At 36.6% G+C, this 26,339-nt stretch overlaps 5 protein-coding genes and 1 pseudogene across 9 annotated transcripts in view; all 6 read right to left on the bottom strand.

The window, feature by feature from the left end:
* Nucleotides 1-11,448, bottom strand: part of LOC125248639 (gastrula zinc finger protein XlCGF52.1-like) — a 221,620-nt gene extending 210,172 nt beyond the window's left edge. The window contains exons 1-3 of one of the 3 annotated variants that reach the window (XM_048160706.1): nt 11,238-11,448; nt 10,902-11,130; nt 8,399-8,517 (exon numbers count right to left, since the gene is read on the bottom strand). The gene's annotated coding sequence lies outside the window, so the exon portion shown is untranslated. The remainder of the gene's footprint in view (nt 1-8,398; nt 8,518-10,901; nt 11,131-11,237) is intronic. The other 2 variants (XM_048160704.1, XM_048160705.1) reach the window with 2 other exon arrangements.
* Nucleotides 1-26,339, bottom strand: part of LOC125248716 — a 551,526-nt pseudogene that overhangs the window by 139,941 nt on the left and 385,246 nt on the right.
* Nucleotides 125-2,694, bottom strand: LOC125248674 (zinc finger protein 239-like). 2 transcript variants are annotated; one of them, XM_048160789.1, is made up of 3 exons: nt 2,071-2,694; nt 1,502-1,739; nt 125-1,415 (listed from the first exon to the last, which is right to left on the bottom strand). In XM_048160789.1, the coding sequence occupies exons 2-3, from the start codon at nt 1,584-1,586 to the stop codon at nt 607-609; spliced, it is 894 nt and encodes a 297-aa protein (XP_048016746.1). In that variant the 5' UTR covers nt 1,587-1,739; nt 2,071-2,694; the 3' UTR covers nt 125-606. The 2 variants fall into 2 exon arrangements, with proteins under 2 accessions (XP_048016746.1, XP_048016745.1); XM_048160788.1 differs by having other exon boundaries at nt 1,502-1,721.
* Nucleotides 4,314-7,339, bottom strand: LOC125248686 (gastrula zinc finger protein XlCGF71.1-like). Its single transcript, XM_048160803.1, has 2 exons — nt 6,698-7,339; nt 4,314-6,602 (listed from the first exon to the last, which is right to left on the bottom strand). The coding sequence occupies exon 2, from the start codon at nt 6,595-6,597 to the stop codon at nt 5,791-5,793; it is 807 nt and encodes a 268-aa protein (XP_048016760.1). The 5' UTR covers nt 6,598-6,602; nt 6,698-7,339; the 3' UTR covers nt 4,314-5,790.
* LOC125248680 (gastrula zinc finger protein XlCGF7.1-like) lies at nt 12,246-16,222 on the bottom strand. 2 transcript variants are annotated; one of them, XR_007180335.1, is made up of 3 exons: nt 15,847-16,222; nt 12,552-13,469; nt 12,246-12,452 (listed from the first exon to the last, which is right to left on the bottom strand). XR_007180335.1 is itself a non-coding variant. In XM_048160796.1 (2 exons), the coding sequence occupies exons 1-2, from the start codon at nt 15,929-15,931 to the stop codon at nt 12,679-12,681; spliced, it is 876 nt and encodes a 291-aa protein (XP_048016753.1). In that variant the 5' UTR covers nt 15,932-16,222; the 3' UTR covers nt 12,246-12,678. The 2 variants fall into 2 exon arrangements, 1 of the variants encoding a protein (XP_048016753.1); XM_048160796.1 differs by having other exon boundaries at nt 12,246-13,469.
* On the bottom strand, nt 22,363-26,270 carry LOC125248660 (gastrula zinc finger protein XlCGF8.2DB-like). The gene is made up of 2 exons (XM_048160761.1): nt 26,143-26,270; nt 22,363-24,156 (listed from the first exon to the last, which is right to left on the bottom strand). The coding sequence occupies exon 2, from the start codon at nt 24,149-24,151 to the stop codon at nt 23,081-23,083; it is 1,071 nt and encodes a 356-aa protein (XP_048016718.1). The 5' UTR covers nt 24,152-24,156; nt 26,143-26,270; the 3' UTR covers nt 22,363-23,080.

Below are 26,339 nucleotides of genomic sequence, written 5' to 3'. Positions count from 1 at the left end.
TTTTTAAGACACAATAAAGGTTTTTAAAAAAAAAAAAAAAAAAAATCGCAAGCTGGTTATAAGTGGTGTGTTTTATGTCATAGATCAAAACGTGAAAATATTTAAAGACTTTGTTAACCACAGACCTTATTTTAGGCGATTTAGCAAAAACCCATTCAAAAAACCCATTGACTTTAGTGCGAAGTCCTAAAATGCTAACTCGCTTCCGGGTTTTGCCTACAAAAACACGTCATCCCTGAAGTACTATATTGAATAATCTTAGTTGCTCAGAGTTTGTATGATCAATACAAATACAACAAATGTTATCATCATACCAAAGCAAAAAAATGGAAAATACGGCTTCACAACATTGTCCTGTGACGTTAAACCCTTGAATTGGAAACATTCTTTCAAGACAAACATCCCTTGAAAACCAACATAAATGATTATATTATTAAATTAAATATAAAAAATAGAACGCAACACAGATGTACGTTTGCTCTGTTGAAGAAACACAACCACACGCACAGGTTATTAAGAATCCTTCGATCCTTCAACTGTACTACAGATTTTGTTCATCTTACACCATTTACTTCAATGTGTTTGACATGAAAATAAAATGTTGCTTCACTGTGACGGCTTATGATATTTCTTCATGTGCCTGAGAAGGCTTTTTGAATGCCTAAAACTCTTCTCGCATTGAGTACAGTACAACTTCTCTCCAGTATGAACTGGCTGATGTTCTTTCAGGTGTCCCGACTGAGTGAAACTCTTGTCACAATATGAGCACTTGTAAGGTTTTTCTCCAGTATGAATTCTTTGGTGCAGTTTCAGATGGTCAGCTGTAATAAAGCTCTTTCCACACTCCAAACAAACATGATCTTTCTCACCGGTGTGTGTTTTCTGGTGCCGTTTACAATGTTCCAGCCGTGAATAAGTCTCTCCACAAAATGAACATGCATAAGGCCTTTCGTTTGTATGAACTATCAGGTGTTTTTTTAGATTTGATGACATTTTAAAATCTTTACCACACTGATCACAGTTAAATGGCTTTTCTTCAGAGTGAACACGCAGATGATGATACTTGAGGTTGATTTTACATTTGAAACTCTTTATACACAAAGCACAGTGGTACGGCTTCTCTCCAGTATGAAGTCGCTCGTGTAATTTCAGGGATCCAGACTGAGTGAAACTCTTGTCACAATATGAACACTTGTAAGGTTTTTCTCCAGTATGAATTCTTTGGTGCTGTCTCAGATTGGCAGACGCAGCAAAGCTCTTCCCACACTCCAAACACACATAATCTCTCACTTTATTATGTGTTTCCTGGTTCTGCGTAAAACTGTTCACCCATGAAAAACTCTTTTGAGCTTTGAAGTCATGTTCCTTTTTTACTTCATTCAGCTTCTGTCTTTGCTCCTTCACTTCCATTTGGTCTGAAATAAACATATTAAGTAGTTAGAATCAGTTACCTTAATGTTTCTCAAAAGTCAACGATGAAGAATCAAGAATGGACACCAACCTATTTGTTCCTCAGTATCTTCATGTTTTATTCTGGATGGTTCTGGATCACTCATATCTTCAATCTCCTCTTTAATAAACTCCATCTTTAACAGTCACACAGATTTCAGCTCCTACTCCTGGAGTTTGTTCTTCTCTTTTAGGATGATGTGAATTTTCCCAGTATTTACTGGTGAATTGTTGCGGGAGGAGCTTCACTGCAGGTGTAAACTGGACCAGATCTGGAAAAATCAAAGTGACTAAACTACTTTAAATGCTGAAATTATGTGAACATATGAGTGCTCTATATTATTACTATATAAAAACAAATGAAATAAGCAAGTTCATCTTTGCCCTGACCCAGGATTTTAAAATAAACAGGGCACATAAATCTAATTCAAAACTATTTAATATTATTTGATTAAGTCCAAGACTGAATTCTGTTCTCTAGAACATTAGCCCTACATTGTGACACATCGTTAACATTATGTTAATGACAACAATTCTTACATTAGAAACTTAGAAGAAAGAATTCAAGTTTATTCGATATTAACACGAAACCTGGGTACGTAATAATTAGTAATTAAATACCTCATCTCTCAAGCTGGTTCATGTAAACATCGGGAACATCTCTCACGAGTGGAAACAACAAACAGATTGAAAATATACAGCATCCGGCGAAAATACTCCACAACTGTCCATTCAAACTCTTACACGGTCGTTACAGTCGTCGATTAATATCAAGAAATACTTGAACTGGTCTTCATACGTTCAGCACTCGTATCTCCCTTCAGCATATCCTATATTTGTTCTTTTGGATTTACATGGCAAACTAGAAACCCCTTTAGTGTATTGCTGCCATCTACTGGATGTTCACATGTAATTATTTTCGTAATGAATCAGATTCTGAAACTTCGCATATAATAGTTCGCATATATAGTTTACATTTGTATTAGTGTATTCCGAACCTAAACAAACCTTAAAGCGCATGCGCAGTGTGTCAGTCGCCGCCTTCAGAACGAGATATATTACTGGAGCTAACAAGAATGTAAATGCAGTTTTTGCCTTGATCACAAATCTAAAACCCTCGACATTTTTGTGTGTATATAAAGGTTGTGAAGTAATTCCCAGATATTAACTCTACTTTGGTGCTGCAAGAACATTGTAAGAAGCCAGGATAACCGACCTTCTGCCTCAGTCTAGCAAAACAGCTCGTCAATGTCAGCCTGTTTGAGATGACCAATCAAATCAAAGTAGGCGGGCTTTATGTTCACAGAAGCTGTTGTGCTGAGTTATAAAGAGACAAGATTTGACAGCAGTTTTTATGGTAAACATTTTAAACGAACGACAGAAATAATCAGGGATGCAAACTAAACCTTTGTCTAATTTTGCCATTTTTAATTGAAAATATAACTTGATTCTTGTAACCCTAACAAAATCGTTTTCATAGGCATAATAATAATATATGTGTACTTATAGCCTTCAAGATTCATAAAACATCAGTTGACACTGTTTACTTAACTGACAAGACGAAGAAAAGAGAGTATCAATAAAAAAATAACTAAAATGTTGAATGTAAAAATGTTGAATGTTTTGTGTAGAAGGTAAAAATATAATTAAGCAAAAGAATCTGGTGATTCGTATAATGTTTAGTCATTGAACTAGTATTATACAAATACAAATACACACTGTGAAAATGTCTTCAAAAATGTTTGTCTTGTAATTTCTTTTAGACACTGCAGCAGATTTAATGCATATTAACATTTTACAGCTTCTATTTTTTTCTAACTACAATCAAGAAACAATATAGAAAACATTAGCAAATAAATGGGATGAATGTCTTATTCAAGCATATTTTGCAAAGTAATTACCCAGTAGGAAAGATACAAATAACTATTTAAAAGTTTGTATGTATGTGCGAGGGTTGCCATTGGTGTGTGTAGGCGAAGAGTTTGTATGGTGAAGAGTTTTAACTTTATTGACAACCAGCAAAGTGAGATGCCAGCTGCACATCTGAATTGGTCTCTGGCCAGGGCGCAGTTTTTATGCATTTTTCTTATCTGTTATTTCACATCAAAGTGGCATAATTCCCTGATAAAAATCACCCCTTCAGTTCTTTTCCATTATCTCCTTTAGAGGTGCTCTTCTCCCTTTCTCTTCCTGGAGTAATCCCCAACATTTTCACCACATTTTCGGCCAACTGATGGTCAATCCTCTCTCGTAGTCAAAATGAAACATTGTAACATTGACAATCAACACTCCCCAGAGACAAGAAGCCTTCACATGCCACCTTTAATAATGGTCCCAACTAGGTGGCCAAGCTAACTTCTCAGATACATTTGACCCTTGTAATCACAGTCACAAAACAAAGCTTTTATAGTAAGCAAACTACTTCTACAACTGTTTTCTATAGGATACATAAAATATTTCAATCACGTCCTGTGACGTTAAAGGGTTAGTTCACCCAAAAATTATGTCATTTATTACTCACTCTTATATTGTTCCACACCTGTAAGACCTTAATAAAGTCACTAAAAACAAAATATCGACTTTATTCAACAATATCTAGTGATGGGCGATTTCAAAACACTGCTTCATGAAGCTTCGAAGCTTTACGAATCTTTTGTTTCGAATCAGTGGTTCGGAGCGTGTATAAAACTGCCAAAGTCACGTGAACTATTGAAGTTTCAAAACACTTATGATGTAACGAAGCCTCGTTTACTGAAATCATGTGATTTTGGCGCTCCAAACCACTAATTTGAAACGAAAGATTTGTAAAGCTTCATGAAGCAGTGTTTTGAAATCGCCATCACTAGTGTTGGGGATAGACAGTTTAGGACCTTGACCATATATGTGGAGTGAAAGACCAGGAGTCAGAGATGCAATCAATTGAATAAATTTTACTGAAGAATAGTTTGCAGTTTCATCAGCAGAAGCCAGCTTCAAGTCTCACAAGGAGTTCGTAGGCCGCTCTGCATACATTCACATTTCCACAACAATTATACTCTGACAGAGTCAACTAACTAACTAAATGATTTAACATACCCATGAAGACAAACATCCTTTGCAATTACACTATAATGGGATTAAACAACAATGGCAAGCATTGCAAGAGCAAGAAACTAAGTAAAATAATAAGTGACATGAATAATAATAAAATGGTTCAATTATGAAAATCAAATAAGAATAACGATTACATGAAATCAAATTTTGTCTGTTGTTGCTTATGCAACCATGAACTGTGCTCTCCACGACGATGAGGAAGTTTCAGCAAAGGATACGTTGATTTCTAGCCCTTGCATTAGCTTTACTTCTAGATATATTTATGATAGATGAGATAGAAAAAACACCCTGTACAGCTGTGATCAACTGTTCGACTGAGCTTTTGATGTTTTGTTATGTAAAGGCAAAATCTGATTGGTTGGTTCTTATCACATGACCTGCGGTGCACTTGCGGCATTCTGAAAAGCTGAGAATGTTTCATCTCTATGCGCCTGGAAAATGCACCGCATTTGAATTAACGAATTTGAGTGAGCAAAAGATGCGATTATGTGAAGTGTGGAGCTTCATACTACCCCTCATCTTTATCAGTTCTGTCTATCTTTTTGGTTTATTGCTGTTGTTAACATTAAGTTTATCAGTTACTTTAATATTTGCATTTTTTTTTTATTTGGAAGCTGTGTAGGGAGGTGGATGCCATTTTTGTTGTACCCTGTTTTCTCCGTTTTGGGGCCAGGAAGGGATTGGGGTACAATTGATTATTTTCTTTTCTTTGTTGAATTAGTTAGAGGTTTAAATTATCCAGTTAGATTGCTTTTTGTTTATTATTTTGGCCTTGCCCTCTCCTAAAGCTATTGTTTCCCTTTTCTTTTTATTTTATTACAATACCTTTTTGTATTTGTTCCATGAGCTGTCAAATAAAAATCTTTATGGCAATTTATTGCTTGTGGTGCTGTGGCAGGACTCAGACCAACGCTCTTTAAAATACTTGTTTTTTAGTTGCATCTGCCAATAGACTCATATGACTAATGTGGGACGTAACAAATGACCAATGCAAAAAATAAATAAATAAATAAACAAATAAAACAACACAGATGTATGTTTGCTCTCTCAAAGTAACACACACACAGGTTGTGGCTGAGAAACTGTAAAAATTCACCAAACACCACTCTTTTAGTTCCTTAATCAGACTATAAACAAGTCTTTCTAGTTTTCTAAGCTTTTCACCAAATTCACAACATTCGCAAATCCAGATTTTGTTCATCTCACACCATTTACTTGAATGTATTTGACATGAAAATGAAATGTTGCTCACTGAGACCACTTATGAAGTTTCCTCATGTGCCTGAGAAAGCTTTTTGGACATCTAAAACTCTTCTCACACTGAGTACAGTAGTACGGCTTCTCTCCAGTATGAATTCGCTGATGCAATTTTAGGTGTGGAGACTGAGCAAAACATTTGTCACAATATGAGCACTTGTAAGGTTTTTCTCCAGTATGAATTCTTCGGTGCTGTGTCAGATTGTCAGCTCTAGTAAAGCTCTTCCCACAGTCCAAACACACATGATCTTTCTCACCAGTGTGTTTTTTCTGGTGTTGTTTACAATGATCCTGCCGCGTAAAAAAGGCTCCACAAAATGAACACGCATAAGGCCTTTCGTTTATGTGAATTTTCAGGTGTTGTTTTAGATTTGATGATGAAATAAAATCTTTACCACACTGATCACAGCTAAATGGCTTTTCTACAGAGTGAACACGCAGATGATGATGTTTGAGGCTGGTACGACATTTGAAACTCTTCTCACACTGAGTACAGTGGTACGGCTTCTCTCCAGTATGAACTCGCTCATGTTCTTTCAGAGTTCCAGACTGATTGAATCTCTTGTCACAAGATGAGCACTTGTAAGGTTTTTCTCCAGTATGAATTCTTTGGTGTTGGGTCAGACTGTAAGCTGAACAAAAGTTCTTTCCACACTCCAAACACACATGAGCTCTCACTTTGCCACGTGTTTTCTTTTGCCGTTTACTTTTTTCTGGCAATGAAAAACTCTTTTGAGTTTTGAATTCGCAATGTTCCTCAATTTCATTCAGTTCTTGTCTTTGCTCTTTCACTTCCATCTGATCTAAAATAAACATAAGAAATTAGAATCAGTTCAAGGAGGATAAATATGAATGAACCATGATAAAATAGCAGAAAACAAGAGATCAGGTATCTTACCAGATATTTGATATGCCAAAGGTTAGTTCTGTCATATCCTTGTTAATACAATCAAATAGATGCCAGATTATAACAAGTTTAATGATCATTGATTTGCATTTTCTCTTTTATTATAATTTAGGGCTGCCCCCTAACAGTTTACCAAACATTAGTTGAGGAGAAAAGTCTTAGTCGACCATATTTGAATTAGACTAGTCGGTTTCACACAATTGAGGGGATCAGACAGGTGAGTATATAAAACACTGAGTATTAAAACAGAGGCATGGATTTGGACAGTAGAGCAGAATGGTGAGTACACAGCAGCTCCCACAACACTCAGTCCTGCTGTGCTTCATACTAACATTGATAATCGCATCCATGAACATGATTTCTTCCTGAGTCCTATCCCGATTGTTTTCACCGGCTGTGATGTGAAGAAGACCACATGTCTCAAGATTCCACGCTTAAACTTGGTGTCATCAAACTACGCCTTTGTTTTGAATAGGCCTCTAGCGACCTCTAGCGGACATAAATTATATACCTTGTACCTTTTATTATGTTTCGAAATAAATGGCTAGCCTACTCAATCGATTGCATGGCTTGAAAACATTAAAGGGTTAGTTCACCCAAAAATGAAAATTCTGTTATTTATTACTTACCCTCATGCCGTTCCACACCCGTAAAACCTTCATTGATCTTCAGAACACAAATTAAGATATTTTAGTTGAAATCCGATGGCTCCGTGAGGCCTCCATAGGGAGCAATGTCACTTCCTCTTTCAAGATCCATTAATGTACTAAAAACACATCTAAATCAGTTCATGTTCGTTCAGTGGTTCAATATTAATATTATAAAGCGACGAGAATATTTTTGGTGCGCCAAAAAACAAAATAACGACTTATATAGTGATGGCCGATTTCAAAACACTGCTTCATGAAGCATCGGATCATAAATGAATCAGTGTATCGAATCTGCTGATCGGAGACGTGATTTCAGCCGTTTGGCAGTTTCTCACACGATCCGAATCATGATTCGATACACTGATTCATTTATGATCCGATGCTTCATGAAGCAGTGTTTTGAAATCGGCCATCACTAAATAAGTCGTTATTTTGTTTTTTTGGCGCACCAAAATATTCTCGTCGCTTTATAATATTAATATTGAACCACTGTATTCACATGAACCGATTTAGATGTGTTTTTAGTACCTTTATGGATCTTGAGAGAGGAAGTGTCATTGCTCCCTATGGAGGCCTCACTGAGCCATCAGATTTCAACTAAAATATCTTAATTTGTGTTCTGAAGATCAATGAAGGTCTTACGGGTGTGGAACGGCATGAGGGTGAGTAATAAATGACAGAATTTTAATTTTTGGGTGAACTAACCATTTAACACACTTTTTCTTCATAACAGTGGAAAGAACTTTTTTGTCATACAAATAAGAGTAATACAACATTCAAAACTGGGTCAGAGACAAGTATACACAATTGCAATTACAATAGAGACGATTCCTCAAATACAACCCCCCCCATTCCCCATATAGTTAATTAAATTAATATCATAAACGTGTGATGAGTTGACTACTTGTTTAAATGAACTACAAGTCCGCTAGAAATCTTTTTAGTCAGAGGCAGCCCTATTATAATTATAGTACTAATTTTTTTCACAGCCACTAGATCTGTTGATGAACTGAAGCTTTGTTACCTTAATGTAGGAGGATGCCTTCTCTTGTAGGATGATGTGAATATTCCCAATATTTATTGGTGAATTGTTGTGGGAGGAGCTTCACTGCAGGTGTGAACTGTGATCACTGTGTGATACTGACACCCACAGGACCAGATCTGGAAAAATAAAAAATATATACTTTGAGCTTCAAGTGTGGGCCTAAATGTTCAAATACTGTGGAAGTTTTTTATTAATCATAATATAAATGACTTAAGTATAATATGATTCAAATATAATATAGCCGTTTGTGGGGACAAGTTATTCTACTATTATAATCATGTATCTTACTATGTGCGTCAGTGTAGAGGCCTGTAAGATAATGAAATGTGTTTGCATACATGCCATTAGATATAGTGTAAGCTGTGTGTCTCGTTCTGACATTAAAGAAAATTTGTAGTATGATCGTGGGCCTCTAATGTAAATAGATTGGTGCCTCTTGTTGTACTTTCTAAAAACAGAAAAACCCCAGCTTAGGGAAGTGGTATAGGAAAATTGTATAAAAAGAGCGTGCGATCGATGGTGAAGGTAACCTATACTCAGAATTTGTCCTCTGCATTTAAAGTCCGCGTGAACCAGAAGTTGCAAGCAACTTTTCTCCAGTGTTGTGACGTATTTCCAAGTGAAACGGAATATTGAATAGAGGGCAGAGTTTTACTTTAGCGCTCCTCCTCTCCATCTCTCGCTCATAGACTAACGGTTGGAGGGGAGTGGTTTACGCGTTTTCAACCCAAGCCGTCAAACTGACGTTATCAGAGAAGGAACGCCATTCCAGACCGGAAGTAACTTTTCAGATTTTGATTAAAGATTACCGCGACAAACAATTTTTTTCTGTGTTTTAACTTGCACGGTTTAATTGTTTACCACAAGACTAGTAATATGCACTAACAAAGTAAATAAGGTCAATTTTGATTTCATGTGTACTTTAAGGGTATGTTTACTGAAGGGGGGTGGATTCTGGAAACCACTGCCATTTCAATATATATCTTTTAAGTTATTAATCAACATTTATCTTTCTGTTAAATTATTTGAATGACTTCTTCAACGTATGTAAAGCATTTATTTTCCTTTTCAAACACTAGAAAATAATTTTGAATATTGTCTGACCTCTCACTGAGAGAAAAGAACATGTTATCAGTATGTTTTGGCAAAGTTTCCTGCTCCGAGCAGAGCTCAGATCAACTTCACCCTTGAAAAAGCTGAGAAACGTGTATCTGTGTATGTGTGCTAGTGTTCTGTGCAGGTCCTTTTTTACTACTAGACAACTGGCACTCTGCTAGAGAACAGATAGACACCATGTCATGACCCCAAAAGGACATCCAGTACCTAAATCCAGGGTCCCCTTGTCAGCATCCTGACTAATGGAGATATGCTTCTGACTATCTGTCCATGTGTGGAAGATTACCAAATCTGTCTATTTTTCTTATCCAATCAGAATCATTCAACCTGAAGTAATGACGTAGTTAGTGGACTTGTGAGGCTTGAAGCTGGCTTCTGCTGATGAAACTGCAAACTATTCTTCAGTAAAGGTTTCTTCAATTTATTATTTTTTTAACTCTGACTCCGGGTCTTTATTCATCATATCTGATCTTTTGGGTCTTTAACTGTAAAATTCCCCTACTTTACACAACAACGACATACTAAAAAAGTATGTAACCCTTTGGGTTACAGTCTCTGACTCTCTAACCATTAGGTCAAAAATGATCTATTATCTCATAACCTGACCCCACATTACAGGACCCTCACATAAACTGGTCCAAAACCCTCAATATAAATATAAATGTGTCTCAATAGTCGGTGTTAATCAGGTTTCACTATATTATTGAGGACATCAACACTTCACAAGTGTGATCAAAACTATATGGACACACATTCTTGTTACACAATATAATTCTTGCTACCAAAATGTTAAAAAACTAAATTTTTAAAATTATGTTTGGTCTATCATTCATCCCATTGTTTAATAAATTGCATTATAAAAAACTGCCTTAAAAAGAAAAAAATGGCTTTGTGTTTTTAGATTTTATGATTTTTGTTTATATAAAATGTCAATTACTTGAACTTGAAACCAACATTTTCATCAAGATAAACATCTCCCTGAGAGGGAAAAAAGGAATAGTTGACATGATTTTTGGTAAGAGGATTGAGAAAAAGTATCAATTTTCCACTTAAAAACCTTGTAAAAAAATATATATTATAAAAGACCTGAGATGGACCAATACATATTTTGAATAGATAAATATTATACTGTTATTAGATGAAGTTTAAAAAAAAAAAAAAAAAAAAAATAATTAATAGATGTTGATCCTGAGATGTTGATTTAAGACAATCTAAAAAATAAGTCAGATTTGTCAAACATTTGCATCTCTGGAAAATCAGACTTACAGGACATCCAGACTTAAAACTGTAACACAGATGGTGTCAGATAAATTCGCTAAAATATAATGTCTGCTACAGAAGATAAAAGTCTAAGCCTGGGTCTCAGAAAAAAATAAATAAATACCTCATCTCTCAAGCTGGATTCATGTGAAACTCTGTAAATCTGGAACGTCTCTCATGTGTGGTGGCAACATACAGACTGAAAATATACAGCATCCAATGAAAATATTCCACAACTGTCCTTCATTCAAACTCTTTGGCTCGTTTGAGATATGAATTGTAGGCGAGAGTAGGCGTCTGCAATGAGGGGAGGAGTCAAAAAAGTGCAGGCAAGTCAGACAGTCTCTCTTCTCCTACGAGATCAAAGGCAGATATTGCGGGATTCACACTCAATAAACTGGATGTCATTTAAGTTCTGTTGCTTTCAGTCAACAATAAAGAATCAAGAATGGACACCAACCTGTTTGTTCCTCACTATCTTCATGATAGTTCTGGATCACTCACATCTGCAATCTCTTCCAACACTTCCACCTGGTTTGAAATAACCATTAACTGGCTAGAATAAGTTAAAAGGAGGATAAATGTAAAAATTCAAGTGAACTTTAATTTAATAGCAAAGACCAGGTAGGTCTTAAAGGGTTAGATCACCCAAAAATGAAAATAATGTCATTAATTACTCACCCTCATGCTGTTCCACACCTGTAAGACCTTCATTCATCTTCAGAACACAAATTAAGATATTGTTGATGAAATCCGATGGCTCAGTGAGGCCTCTATTGAGAGCAAAGCCATTCAAACTCTCAAGGTCCATAAAGGTACTAAAAACATATTTGAAACAGTTCATGTGTTCACAAAGGTCTTACGGGTGTAGAACGACATGAGGGTGAGTAATAAATTATGACATTTTCATTTTTGGGTGAACTAACCCTTTAAGTATCAGGTCTTTGATGTGCCAAATGTTAGTTCTGTAAGAAAAATATTATTTTTATGGCATGTACTGAAGACAAGAGACACTTTACCTTTATTGTTACTCAATATATGAAGCATTTGACAGAGGGATTAGAGAAGAAGAACAAAGTAATTGCTTCTAAAGAATATTTACTGTTTAAAAACAGGGAAGGGAATGAACTGAAGGTTTCAAGTAGGTCGCTGCCCAACGGAGGTTATGGCATGTAAGTGTGGACTTACTTGATTATGGAGATGTTTTAAGTTATCTGAGACACAACCTGATGGCAGAATCATGAAACTTGAAGTACTGACATAGTTTACTTATCTCTGTTAGAGTAAAATTTTTGCTGCATATTGTATGTGTGAGCAGTGGCAGACAAACTCCTTGACGAGTGTTAAAGCTGACTTCTACTAATAAAACTGCAAATTATTCGATTGATTGCATCTGCAATGGCTTTCCTCTAAACCAGGGCAGGTTCTTCACTCATAGTTTGGAATAAACAATGTCCACTCAGCAATATTGGTTTTAAATGCTGTCCATTTAATGAAAAATATAAGCACACAGATTTATGGTAAGAACCACACGTCACTCCTGATACCACCCATTGGAAGTTTAAATATCATGTGATATGAACAGGTGACCTACACCACTGGTGCACACCGCCATCTAGGGGTTGAACAATCATAACATCTGGCTCCATCAGCATCTCTGATTCCTGGGCTTCATCTGAAATCACATACTTCCCTACTATAAGGCAGGTTAAAAACCGTATGTGACAAAAGTAAGCAGTCATGAAGTAATTACTTATTCAAAATTAGTACCTACTCAAGATTTCAGACACAGCCCTGGTCTTCATTCACCATTACTGGCATACTTGGTCTTTAACTGTAAATCCTCTTAACAGTTAATAATGGAGAGTGTGCGGGCAATTATTCGTCAGTTACATCCCTGACTAATAAAGAATCAAGATTGGACACAAAACTGTTAGTTGCTCAGTATGTTCATGAATTATCCTGGATGGTTCTGGTTCACTAATGTCTTCATTCTCCTCTTTAACAGACAACTGTAATACCTTACAACATTTTTCCTTATGATACGGAATGCTTTTTTTATGTTTGAAACTCTTCCCACACTGAGCACACTGGAACGGCATATCACCAGTATGAATTCGCTCATGTTCTTTCAGGTTTCCAGAATGAGAGAAACTCTGGTCACAAGATGAGCACTTGTAAGGTCTTTCTCCAGTATGAGTTTTTTGGTGCTGTTTCAGTTGGTCAGCTCTAGTAAAGCTCTTCCCACACTCACAGCAGACATGATCTTTTACTTCACTATGTGTTTTCTGGTGCTGTTTACAATGATCGAGCCTTGAAAAACTCTTTCCACAGAAGGAACACACATAAGGCTTCTCATCTGAATGAACTTTCAGGTGTCTTTTTAGATCTGATGACGAAATAAACTTTTTACCACACTGATCGCAGTTAAATGGTTTTTCTCCAGAGTGACATAGCATATGTTTACTGAGAGCTGTTGTACGATTGAAACTCCTTCCACACTGAGTGCATGTATACGGTTTTTCTCCAGTGTGAATTCTTATGTGTTTGTTAAGGTCTCCTTTTTGTGTGAAACTCTTTCCACACTGAGTGCAGGTGTGTCTCTTTTTGGCTTTTGTTTGAGTTATGAAGTTGTGATGTTCCTCCTCAAATTCATTCAGTTCAATTCTTTGCTGTTTATCTTCCATCCAATCTAAAATAAAAAAAATATTACATGGTTAAATAAGCTCAAGTGATACTCAAATTTAATAGCAGAAAGAAACAGATCAAAGATTACTACAACCGCTATCCACTTTTTTTCCACGAATTATGGATGTAACTTCAGTGAAAGGTTTGCGGATTGCATTTAACAATAAAAAGAGACTGACAGGAACCAAGATTTTTTTATTTATTTTTGATGAAATGTTTAATGATAGGCCTAGTTACACAACTATAAGACAACATACAATGAATAATCCTAATGTATTTGTTGTAAGATACTGAGCCAGGGAATTACGGGTGTAACTTCCATTAAACTGTAAACAATCAGTGAAAGGTTCGCTGTATGAATGCAATATTAAAGGGTTAATTAAAATTAAAATTATCCCATGATTTATTCGCCTTCAAGCCATTCTAAGAGTATATGACAATCTTCTTTCAGACGAACACAATCAGAGATATATTTACAAATATCCAGGCTCTTCCAAGCTTTATAATGGTAGTGAACAGAGGGTCAGCTTTTGAAGCAAAAAAAAGTGCATCCATCCATCTGGCAGACGGCTGTACGCATCGATTTGTGGCGGAAGAGTAACCGTTGACAAACACGGAAATGCAAAGGATATAGCAAAACAAAAATGTCCCGAATTAGAAGTCTAAAAGAGAAATGTCGGAGGATTTCAATATAAGAGGAGCTTGAGTTTGTTGCACAGCCCTATTTGTTTAAATCTTGACATTTGATATTGATACTTTTTGTGCACCAAAAATAACAAAAGAGCGACTTTATTCAACAACATCTAGTGATGGACGATTTCAAAACACTACTTTATGAAGCTTTAAAGCTTTACGAATCATTTGTTTCGAATCAGTGTTTCAGAGCGCCAAAATCCCATGACTTCAGTAAACGAGGCTTTGTTACATCATAAGTGTTTACAAATTTCAATGGCTCACCACTGGGGGGCATGACTTTGGCAGTTTGATACACACTCCAAACAACTGATTCGAAACAAATGATTTGTTAAGCTTAGGGCTGCACGATTAATCGCATGCTTTTGTCATGCGTGTCTCGTCAGTAAAGCCGGTTCTGTGATTAGCGGTAAATGTCCATCACCTGCTTTCAAATGGAGTGGCACTTAATATACAGAGCCGTAGTTCGCGGACAAGCTACGCAATATCGCGTTCGTAATCAAAAGCGATTCATCTGCGATTATGAACACGATATTGCGTAGCTTGTCCGCGAACTACGGCTCTGTATATTAAGTGCCGCTCCATTTGAAAGCAGGTGATGGACATTTACCGCTAATCACAGAACCGGCTTTACTGATGAGACACGCATGACAATCTCGTGCAATTAATCGTGCAGCCCTAGTTAAGCTTCAAAGCTTCAGGAAGCAGTGTTTAGAAATTGCCAATCACATGTTTTTTTTTTTAATAAAGTCGCAATTTATTTATTTATTTTGCTGCACAAAAAGTATTCTAATCATAATATTAAAATTGAACCACTGTAGTCACATGAACTGTATTTAATATGTCTTTAAGTACCTTTCTGGGCATTGGGAGTGTTATTGCTGGCAATGCAGGCCTCACTGAGCTATCCAATTTTAATCAAGAATATCTTAAAATGTGTTCCAAAGATGAACGAAGGTATTACGTTGTGGAACAACATGAGGACGAGTAATAAATGATGTAATTTTCATTTTTGGGTGAACTAACCCTTTATGAACAGTTCAGATAAAAGATGAATAAAATGTGTATATTATATATATATATATATATATATATATATATATATATACACACACACACACACACACACACACACACACAGAGAGAGAGAGACATATACACATATATACATATTTTGAAGAACATCAATCATCATGAGTAAAATGTTTAAGTCCTTAAATTGTCTGCCTTATGGGGCTGTCACGTGATGAACAAACGCGATCTCAAATCAGCTCTCTAGGTCGTGAATCAGTATTTTGTTAAAATGAATGTGGCTGATTCCCTGATCAGTGCCCCGACTACTGAACTAGCGCTGATTGAGACGCACGTACAGAAACTACGTACTGGGATGTTGCGCATGCGCGGTCAATACAGAATGATCGAATCACTCCTGTTACATTAGCGTATTCTCCTGACGTCTAAAAATAAAACGAATTTTTTTTTTACAGTTCATTCAGTGAAACTGTCTTTTACTGTGGATCTTCCCCAAACCGGAAGTACCACCAATAAAACAATGTAGGCTCGTCAGAAAAAAAGGTGGATTTGTTATGATTTTAGATACATTTCTGTATAATTTATCATCCATATACTGCTTAACATTTCACAGCAACCAAAGCCATCATAGTAAAGCATCAAAAATTGACACCAACCTATTTGTTCCTCAGTATCTTCATGTTTTATTCTGAACGGTTCTAGATCACTCATGTCTTCAATCTCCTCTTTAATAAACTCCATTTTTAAGCGTTTAAACAATAGAGCTGATTAATGTCAAGCTATGTAGATTAAGAACATCTCTTAAGCAGACTAGAGATATACGGCATCCGTCGAAAATATTCCGAAATCGACTTTAATCAGTTAATATTAACTCGCTCCTCTTGAACTGTTGTTCGCGCTTCTCTCTTCTGCGCATCCTCAGTCAGTGCATACGATGTCATAGCTTCTTAAAGGGGCCGCACATTCTATAAATCACATCGCTGCACTGGGAAGTGATTCGTTCGCTGGCTATCATTCAAAAAAACCAGACCTCCACTCCGTTAAAAATAGTGTTGCTTTTCTGCTGCACATGCTTTACATCCTAATTAGGGTGTCTTCTTTTATGTAAAATCTGTAAGTATGATATTGCTACTCATATCGTGTCATTATTGCTTTGGCTGACAATAAATGTAACACTGTATTATTTTACTTAGTATTATTCCTATTTTAATAAAAAAATGCAAATATTCAAATTAATATAATACTTATTTCAATATATAGTAAATAATTGTGTTGTGGCTGTAATGATGTAATGATGGAGATGTATTAAAGATATATTACAATTTTCTTTTGTTTAAGTCCAAAAGGAAACATGCAGGAGATAACTAAGAACTAAAAAAAAAAACTACGTTAAACATTGATGACACAGAACACTGAAAAAGGAAACTGGGGACTATATACACACAGGCAAAGTTGCTGTGGTTAATTCGCCGTTCTGCAGAAGTTTCAGTGCGTTCGAGCTAGAGCATCCGATTGGTCTTTTCCCAAGGTAGGGTCTTCCGCGGGATTTTCAAATGGAATTTAACTTGAAAATGTTACGATCTTCCCTTTTTCAGGTCTTGGGATTAAAGGAAAATGTTACAAAATTGAGAGAAACCATGGGGAACTTCTCATCTCCAGCTTAAAGAAGAAATACTGCCAACCAAAGATCAAACTGAAGCGTAATTTATTAAAACAGAAAAGAAATAGGAAACAAAAGCTTCAGGAGGGATCAAGGCCAAAATAATAAACAAAAAGATCCTACATTAATTATAATCTTCTGAATTACCTTCAACAAAATGAAAATGAAAAGAAAAGAAAAAGGCACCCACCTCCCTACAGGTTTCCAAATAACAGAAAATAATTAACAAATTGAACTGTCAGCAAAGAGTCATACCATAGCACATAATTGGCAGAAACAATCCAACATTTTCAATTAACACTTAAGATTACTCACTTAACACCAAAAAACAAAACAAAAAAAAAAAACAATTGGCAACATGTCTGAGGCAGAATAGGCTGTTTTTATTGCTGGCCATCTTCTTACAGGAGCCAATGGTACAGGTGTTTCCAAGCATCTGAAGAGCATCAGCATAGAAAGAAAACAGAAAGGAAATAACAAAAGCAGCAATACACAGAAATGACCATAAACACCACCAAAACATACTACACAAGAAAAACAATATGTCCTGGGACGTAACTAAAGTAAAATGGCTGGAAAATAAGAAAGGAAGAATCCGTCTCGTCCAAAGTTAGTGAAGACTGAGCATGTTCGTCACGAAGGATAAGTGCACGATGGGAGCGCAATCGCCGGAAGAAGAGAGGTGTACAGGACAAACATACGTGAGATGGCGAGAAACAATCGAGAGACAATAGAACAGGCGTGTTGTCTTTTAAGGACAAATAAGCCAAAACGCCTCCTTGGATGAACCAGCCAAAAGTGAGGGTAGATTTTGCACAAGAGAAAGTTTCTTTTGACATGTTTTATGGCCTAATTTGCCTAATTTAAGACGGTGTCAAAATTAGTAGTTTTTACTCCAAAGGATGATAATAATAGAATAATGCATTTTATAGTATATTAAAGCATCCCGAGAGGATTAAATCTAGACTAAACACGATATGGTGGAAGGACATTAGAAAGCACAAATATGGTTACAAGCATTTAAACTTAGGGTGCGTTCACACTTGTAGTTCGGTTCGTTTGGTTCATTTGGTCCGGACCAAAGAAGAAAAAAAAACATTTAGTCCTGGTCCGGTTAGCGTTCAGATTGGCAATTTTATAACCAAACCAAAAGATACCGAACCTTAAGGCATGTGAGGAATCTGTCCTTTTTAGGGTCTCGTCTTCCTGTTTTTGGTTCGGTTACATGTCTTTGGTCCGTGTTGCGTTCATATATCATTTGAACCGCACCAGAGTTCGTTTGGAAGCGGATCGAGACCCATCTTTTCAATGGTCTCGGTCCGCTTGTTTGGTGCGCACCAGGGTTCAGATGGCAGCGTTCACACGTTCAAATGAACCGCACTAACCGAGCAATCGCACCAGGATTCGTCTTAATCGAACCAAACATGACAAGTGTGAATGCACCCTTATTCTAAAACAATTAAAAATCATAACTAGGCTAATTACAATATTAGGACATGCACACACAAACGGAATACATCATATACATTCTGGAATGGTTAACCTATGAGTTACATTCAGATAGTTCTTCTATGTGTGTGTGTGTGTGTGTGTGTGTGTGTATATATTGGTGTTTTGGTCAGTGTCTGTGGCCACATTGCCCTTTGCCCACCATGGGGTGACCTGTTGAAGTTGTTTTAGGTGGCATGAGGCTATGAAAGTGTTCCTGCTTAGGATCTTTGAGGTAACAAACAGGTGCTACACTCCTCCCACACTGAGTACAGTACTGCTTCTTTCCAGAATGAATTCTTTACGTGCACATGAACTTTAATGACATCCTATTCTTAATCCGTTGGGTTTAATATGGAGTTGGCCCACCCTCTGCAGCTATAACAGCTTCGACTCTTCTGGGAAGGCTTTCCACAAGGTTTAGGAGTGTGTTAATGGGAATTTTTGACCATTCTTCAAGAAGGGCATTTGTAAGCTCAGGCACTGATGTTGGACGAGAAGGCCTGGCTCGCAGTCTCCGCTCTAATTCATCCCAAAGGTGTTCTATCGGGTTGAGGTCAGGACTCTGTGCAGGCCAGTCAAGTTCCTCCACACCAAACTCACTCATCCATGTCTTTATGGACCTTTCTTTGTGCACTGGTGCGCAGTCATGTTGGAACAGGAAGGGGCCATCCCCAAACTGTTCCCACAAAGTTGGGAGCATGAAATTATCCAAAATGTCTTGGTATGCTGAAGCATTAAGAGTTCCTTTCAATGGAACTAAGGGGCCAAGCCCAACCCCTGAAAAACAACCCCACACCATAATCCCGCCGTCAGGCAAGTACCGTTCTCCCGGCAACCGCCAGACTGAGAAGTGTGATTGGTCACTCCAGAGAACACGTCTCCACTGCTCTAGAGTCCAATGGAGATGTGCTTTACACCACTCCATCCGAAGCTTTGCATTGCACTTGGTGATGTAAGGCTTGGATGCATCTGCTTGGCCATAGAAACCCATTCTATGAAGCTCTCTATGCACTGTTCTTGAGCTAATCTGAAGGTCACACGAAGTTTGGAGGTCTGTGGCTATTGACTTTGCAGAATGATGGTGACTTCTGCGCACTGTGCGCCTCAGCATGCGCTGACCCCGCTCTGTGATTTTACGTGGCCGACCACTTCGTGGCTGAGTTGCTGTTGTTCCAAATTGCTTCCACTTTGTTATAATATTATTAACAGTTGACCGTGGAATATTTAGTAGTGAGGAAATTTCACGAATGGACTTTTTGGACAGGTGGCAACCTATCACAGCACCACGCTCGAATTCACTGAGCTCCTGAGAGCGACCCATTCTTTCATAAATGTTTGCAGAAGCAATCTGCCTGCTTAGGTGTTTGATTTTATACACCTGTGGCCATGGAAGTTACCTCTTCCACCTCCATCAGATCTGCAAAAAAACAACAACATGTGAGAGAAGTGTTCCAACTGTGTGAATTATTCATGTACTCATGTGTTATGCAAAAGGTCCAGATGACCAACCCCCAGTTTCACAGACAAGGTTCAAGCCTAGTCCCACACTAAAATCCATTATTGAGCTATTTAAGTGAAAGTTACTTGCACTGACATATCTTACCGTAATTGTTTTCTCTCAAGATGCACATTAGTAATGTTTTTTAAGGCACATATTAACTATAATAACTAGCTTCCGACAGACAGCCATACACATTGATATGCCGCAGAAGAGTAACCTCTGACTCTATGCATGATGTAAAGGTCTAAAATGAGAAATTTTCAGTAGGAATGTCAGAGGATTTTGATATAAGAGGAGCTTGAGTTTGTTGCCCAGCCCTATTTGTTTGAACCGCGTGAGGCGTCTAAGCTTACGATACTTCTACATCCGTCGTCATACATCACGTCGGGGGTTACTCTTGTGGTGCAAGTTGACTTGCGCAATATGCGTTCACCATCTGCCTGAAGCTAGTTATTTGGATTCATAAAGTTTTGACTATGGATATTTCCCTTGCAAAAACACATTGCTTCACTGCAGAAGGCCTTTATTAACCCTCTGGAGCTATATGGATTTTTTATAATGGATGGATGCATTTTTGGTGCTTCAAAGACTGGCCCCCATTCACTACCATTATAAAGCTTGGAAGGATATTTTTAAATATATCTCTGATTGTGTTCATCTGAAAGAAGATAGACATATACCTAGGATGGCTTTAGGGTGAGTAAATCATGGGATTTTTTTTTCATTTTTGGGTGAACTATCCCTTTAAATGTCTTAATTGAACTAAGGCCTAATCCTAACTTAATTTAAGCCTTGTTTGTGAAATTGGGCCCAAATCTGAGAAAATTAGAAAATAACTTAATGAATATATGTTTGTATAACTATAACAATATTTCCTGTTTTAGTTTTAGTCATATTATTTTTGTTAGTAATTATTTTGTAAATTCACCATTACACAAATTAAGACCTTAAAAATGTCTTAAATCAGATGTGAAAGATGCAAGTACATAATGTCATGGCATTAAAAGTTGCATGCTTTGAAGAAAAAAAAAAAAGAATGAGATGCAAATGTAAAATGTCTAGTCTTGGACAAAATGAAGTGAGTTTATGCTTAAAAGCAAGAACATATATGTCTCTTAAAGAGTTATGAACAAAAATCTGCTTTTGAATTAACTTGATTTATCTGAGCCTGTTGGCAGATATCTAGCCTTGTTTTGATCATAAACTTGCTCTTAAAAAATCTTTAATTAACATCACAAAACCTGCAGACAAATTATTTTGTCATTCATTAATTCTAATTTTTTCCCCTACATTTAAAAACATATTTCACTCACATGAATACAAACCAAAACCACAAACTGGAAATATTAAAAACGGTTTACATAAAGACAAACTATAAACACAATTTTTATTTAGTTCAACCAACATTGTTTATCGACGTTAAACAATTACCTCAGCTTTTCCATTGCTAAGAGTAAGAACACATTCCTCTGCAATAAAAAAAAATATGATCGGCTCTTTAAGTTAACTAACCATGTTTACAGTTAAATATAAATAATACAGCCATCGCATACCTTAGTATTTTTTAAGAAGACACGTCCTATCAATTTAATATAGTCCAGCCAGTGTATAGTTACAAACAAAGAAATAAAACTCACATAATACTTAGTGATGCAGTATGGATGCAGCCCTCTAACTGTCGTAAACATCTACCGTACCGCGCCTGGTGGTGTCGCATCGAGCAGGAAATATGTTACGCGCTTGTCTTCCTCAAGGGGGCGCCGAATGACTCTAAAAGCCTACACGTTAATTTACTCACCCTCAGGGCATCCAAGATGCAGGTGACATTTTCTACAGGTAACCAGTAATGATGATTTTTAGCTGAAACTGTGGTCCTGTGTGATTCACATAATGAAAGTCAATAGCCAACATCAGTTTGAGATTCAAAAAACATATACAGGCAGAACAAAATGAATACAGCTCCTGGTGATGCATTGAGTCTGAAGCGAAACGTTCGTTTTTCTTTTAGTTTAGTTCAATAACTGTGTAGAGTTCATCAATTATGAAATGAGTCCATGCAGCTCATCAATACAGTGCAGCCATGTTAACAGTGCTGAATATCTCTCAAAGAAAATTTTGTGGTGTTCAAGGATTTTTTCCTAACACATATGTGGCCCCTAAATCATAAACAAAATAAATAATAAATAAGTGAAAAACAAAACTAAAACAAAATGTTGTGGCTGTAATGATGAGTGCACGACAAAGGAGATAAACAAAAGAGTCTTTAATATATAAACATAAACCATTGACGACACAGACCACTGAACAAAGGAAACTGAGGACTATATACACACAGGCAAACAGAGCTAAATGAAACACAGGTGAAACTAATCAGTAACTATAGAATTATTTTTTCCATTATGATTTTATTATTTTTATATTTTCCCTTATGAATTTGTTTAATTGCAGCATTCTATATGTATATAGGTGTGTTTTGGTTCTTTTAAATATTTATATATATATATATATATATATATATCATAGAGTTGTTTGTGGTGGGGTAAATTAAACGCGATATGCAATAACGTCACAATCGTGTTGCATTGTGGGTTATGGAGCTGCCTGAAGTGTGCATGTGAAGTAGACTCGCTCCCTCAGTCAAAATCAAGGGAACACAGCCTAGGAAACTAGGGGCCGGTTTCACAGACAGGGCTTAAGCTAGTCCTAGACTAAAATACACGTTTGAGCCGTTTTAGCCGGAAAGTAACTTGTACTGACAGATCTTAAAATATGTCAGTGCCATTGTTTTGTTTCAAGATACACACCAGTAATGTTTTTTTTCTTCTAGTGAACCTTTATAAAAGCTATATAAATATTCTAATTGAACTAAGGCCTAATCTGCAAAACCGGGCTTAGGTCAGTTAACAATGACAGGGAACATAGGCAAACCAGAACAGGGAAAACAGAACAGAACGATACAGAACTATAACAATAATACTACAATTTTATACTGATGATTTTTATATTATTTAAAAGCATTTATGTAAACTATGGTGTATTTAGCGTAACTTGAATTGTTCAAATGTGGTTTAGTAATTAATGTGGTTCTTTTAGTAGCTTGATGTGTTGCCAACTTTTTTGATAGTTTATATAGTCTACATTTTTTGTCATTAACATCTTTGTCAATCTACCTTGCCGCTGATGCCACTTTCACACTAAATCCTTTGGTGGAGGAGCAGGAAAGTCACTGTGAATTTCATCATTTCAACTTTGGACAATACTTTTTAATATGAGTCGCTAGACTGCTTGGTAGAGTGAATCTCCTCCCACACTGAGTACAGTACGGCATCTCTCCGGTATGAATTCTTTGGTGCAATTTCATCTTGAAAGATGTAGTAAAACTCTTCCCACACTCCAAACACACATGATCTCTCACCTCATCATGTGTTTTCTGGTGCAGTTTAAAACTGTCCAGCCTTGAAAAGCTCTTTCCACAGAAAGAACACACATAAGGCCTCTCACCTGAATGAACTTTCAGGTGTTGTTTTAGATGTGATGATGAAATAAACGTTTTGCCACACTGATCACAGTTAAATGGTCTTTCTCCAGTATGAATGCGCAGATGATGACTGAGAGTTGATGCACCCGTGAAACTCTTTCCACACTGAGTGCATGTATACGGTTTTTCTCCAGTGTGAACTCTCATGTGCTTGTAAAGGATTCCTTTTTGTGTGAAACTTTTTCCACATTGAGGACAGGTGTACGGTTTCTCTCCAGTGTGAACTCTTAAGTGTACCTCAAATATGCTTCTATATGAGAAACTTTTTCCACACTGTGGGCAAGTGAAAAGTGTTTCTCCATGGTGAATTCTGATATGACTATTAAGGTGGTTCTTTTCTTCAAAACTCTTTTTACAGTGACGGCATGAGTACAGGTTATCATGAAGTTTTAAGTGTCTATTAAGTCTGTTTATAAGTATGAAACTCTTTCCGCATTGAGGACAGGTGTATGGTTTCTCTCCAGTATGAACTCTTAAGTGTACCTCAAGTTTGTTTCTATGTTTGAAACTCTTACCACACTGCGGGCAAGTGAAAGGTGTTTTTACAGAGTGAGATCTTATATGATTACTAAGTTGGATCTTTGCTTCAAAACTCTTTTCACAGTGATGGCATCTGAAAGACGTATTGACTTCTGTTCCTTGAGTTCTGTTTCCTGAGGCATTCTCTTCAGTGTGTGAGCGATTAAGTGAATCTCCTCCAGCTGAAAGACTCTGAGGTTTCTCAGACTCCTCAACTACATTCAGTTCTTCACTTTCCTCTTTCACCTCCATCAGATCTACAAAAAAGCAACATATGATTGAAGACTCAGAGAGAGAAGTGATCTGGATAACTTTGTGAATCATTATGATCTTTGTGTGCTGCAAAGGTTCACAGACAAGGTTACCACACTAAAATGCATTATTGAGCTGTTTTAACTGAAAAAAATATCTTGTCAGCGCCATTGTTTTGTCTCAAGATGCACACCAGTCATGTTTTCTTAAAGCTGCTGTCCATAACTTTTTTTGTGTTTAAAAATTACAAAAAATATATAATGAGAATGGACAACATGAATCCATTTTCCAAACCGTGTTTTTGTCTTACCCTGAATCATTATGGTACACTTTAAAATAAGTGTTTATATTCGGACTATTTCAGACCGGACTGGTAGGACCCGCCGCAGAGTATCACAGTAACTGCGTGACTCGCCATAGACATACACGGAGAAAAGTAGCTCCAACTACAATGTTCTTCCGCAAGACGCATGCAGTTCTGTTTATTAACAGCTAGAGGGCCAAAAATCACGGACTGCAGCTGTAAGGCATGTATTAAATATAATAACTAGCTTCCGACAGATGGCTGGACACATCAAATTGCAGCAGAAGAGTAACCTCTGACCCAACGCATGACATTATAACGATCGCAGAAGCTCAGAGGACAGAGCAAAACAAAACACTGCTCACGAATTAGAGGTCAAAAAAGGAGAAATTTTAAAGAGGAATGTCTGAGTATTTTGATATAAGAGAAGAGAAGCTTGAGAAAGAAGAAAGTCATGTACACCTAGGATGGCTTGAGGGTGAGTAAATCATGGGATAATTGTCATTTTGGGGTGAACTATGCCTTTAAATGTCCTAATTGGACAAAGGCCGAATCTTGGCTTCATCTAAGCCCTGTTTGTTAAACCAGGCCCAAATCTGTGTAAATTAAAACATAAGTTAATAAATATATGAACAGTTCAGATGCAAAAGCCGCTAAACACCACCTCTGTCAAAAACTAGATAATGATATTGAGCGAATGCTCTCCGCACATTGTAAGGGTAATATTTTGTCCTGTTTTCCAATATAAATATCTTATACCTTTACTTGAGATGCAAATGTAAAAAGAAGTCTTGAATAAAAAAGGAGTTTATGTTTAAAACAAGCACAAATATGTCTCTCAAAGAGTTAAGAAATTTTTCTATTGAATTTTTATCTGAGCCTGTTGGAAGATATTTGGCCTTGTTTTAATCATAAACTCACGTAATTTTGATCAATTTTGCAGAAATCAAGACTTATATTTTTTGTCATTCTCCAGTAAATGCATCTTGATTTAAAAAGCTTTAGACATTTGCACTTGGAAAACAAAACAATATACTGAGGAAAGAACATAACTTTTGAGCATTGTGATCATAAAATAAACAAAAAAATTATTTCTATATTCTAGTTGTTGTTGATCAAGCTACTTTTGTTTTATAAATTGAATTAAAAAGTAATTGATATCTGTTGGAAGTGGTATTTTCAAACACTGAAGTGTTGCTAATACAACTCATTGTGTTTCTCCCTAGATTGCATTTAGAGACCATACTGACCATACTGACCATCCTTTAAAATTATTCCTTAATTTTTCTTTACTTGGTCTTAAAAAGACTTAAATTAACTTCATAAAACATGCAGAACTCCTGAAACAAATGAACTTGTCTCGTACTCACATTAAACAAACAGAAACTGGAAATAAATATAAAACTGCATAAATACAAACTATAAAAATTAATTTTTTTGTTTTACAACAACCAACAAATACTTTGTCTCCATGAAACAATTACCTCAACCTTTTCATTTTAATATAACGAATGCTACGGTTAAAAACATTCCTCTACATATATTATACAGGCAATTTAAGTTAAACATTACCGTTAAAAATAAATTATCCAAACATAAGGTCATCACATATCTTAGTATTTTTAAGAAGATACGTCCTAACAATTTTCTGTATTTCAGCCATAGTTAAAAATAAAGAAAAACTCACACTACTCCGCCGAGATGCAGCCCTCTTACTGTCGTAAACATCTACCGTACCGCGGCTGCTGGTGTCGCATCGAGTGGGAAAGCTTGCAGGGTTGCCAGGTTTTCACAACAAAACCCGCCCAATTGCTACTCAAAACTAGCCTAATACCAGCACAATCGCGTTTCAGTGGGTTCTCCCGCGTTTATGGGGGTAAAATC

This window comes from Megalobrama amblycephala, linkage group LG16 (assembly GCF_018812025.1).
Source record: "Megalobrama amblycephala isolate DHTTF-2021 linkage group LG16, ASM1881202v1, whole genome shotgun sequence".
NCBI classification, from domain to species: Eukaryota; Metazoa; Chordata; class Actinopteri; order Cypriniformes; family Xenocyprididae; genus Megalobrama; species Megalobrama amblycephala.
Note: the sequence above shows the minus strand (reverse complement) of the source record. Positions and strands in the feature narration are given on the sequence as shown.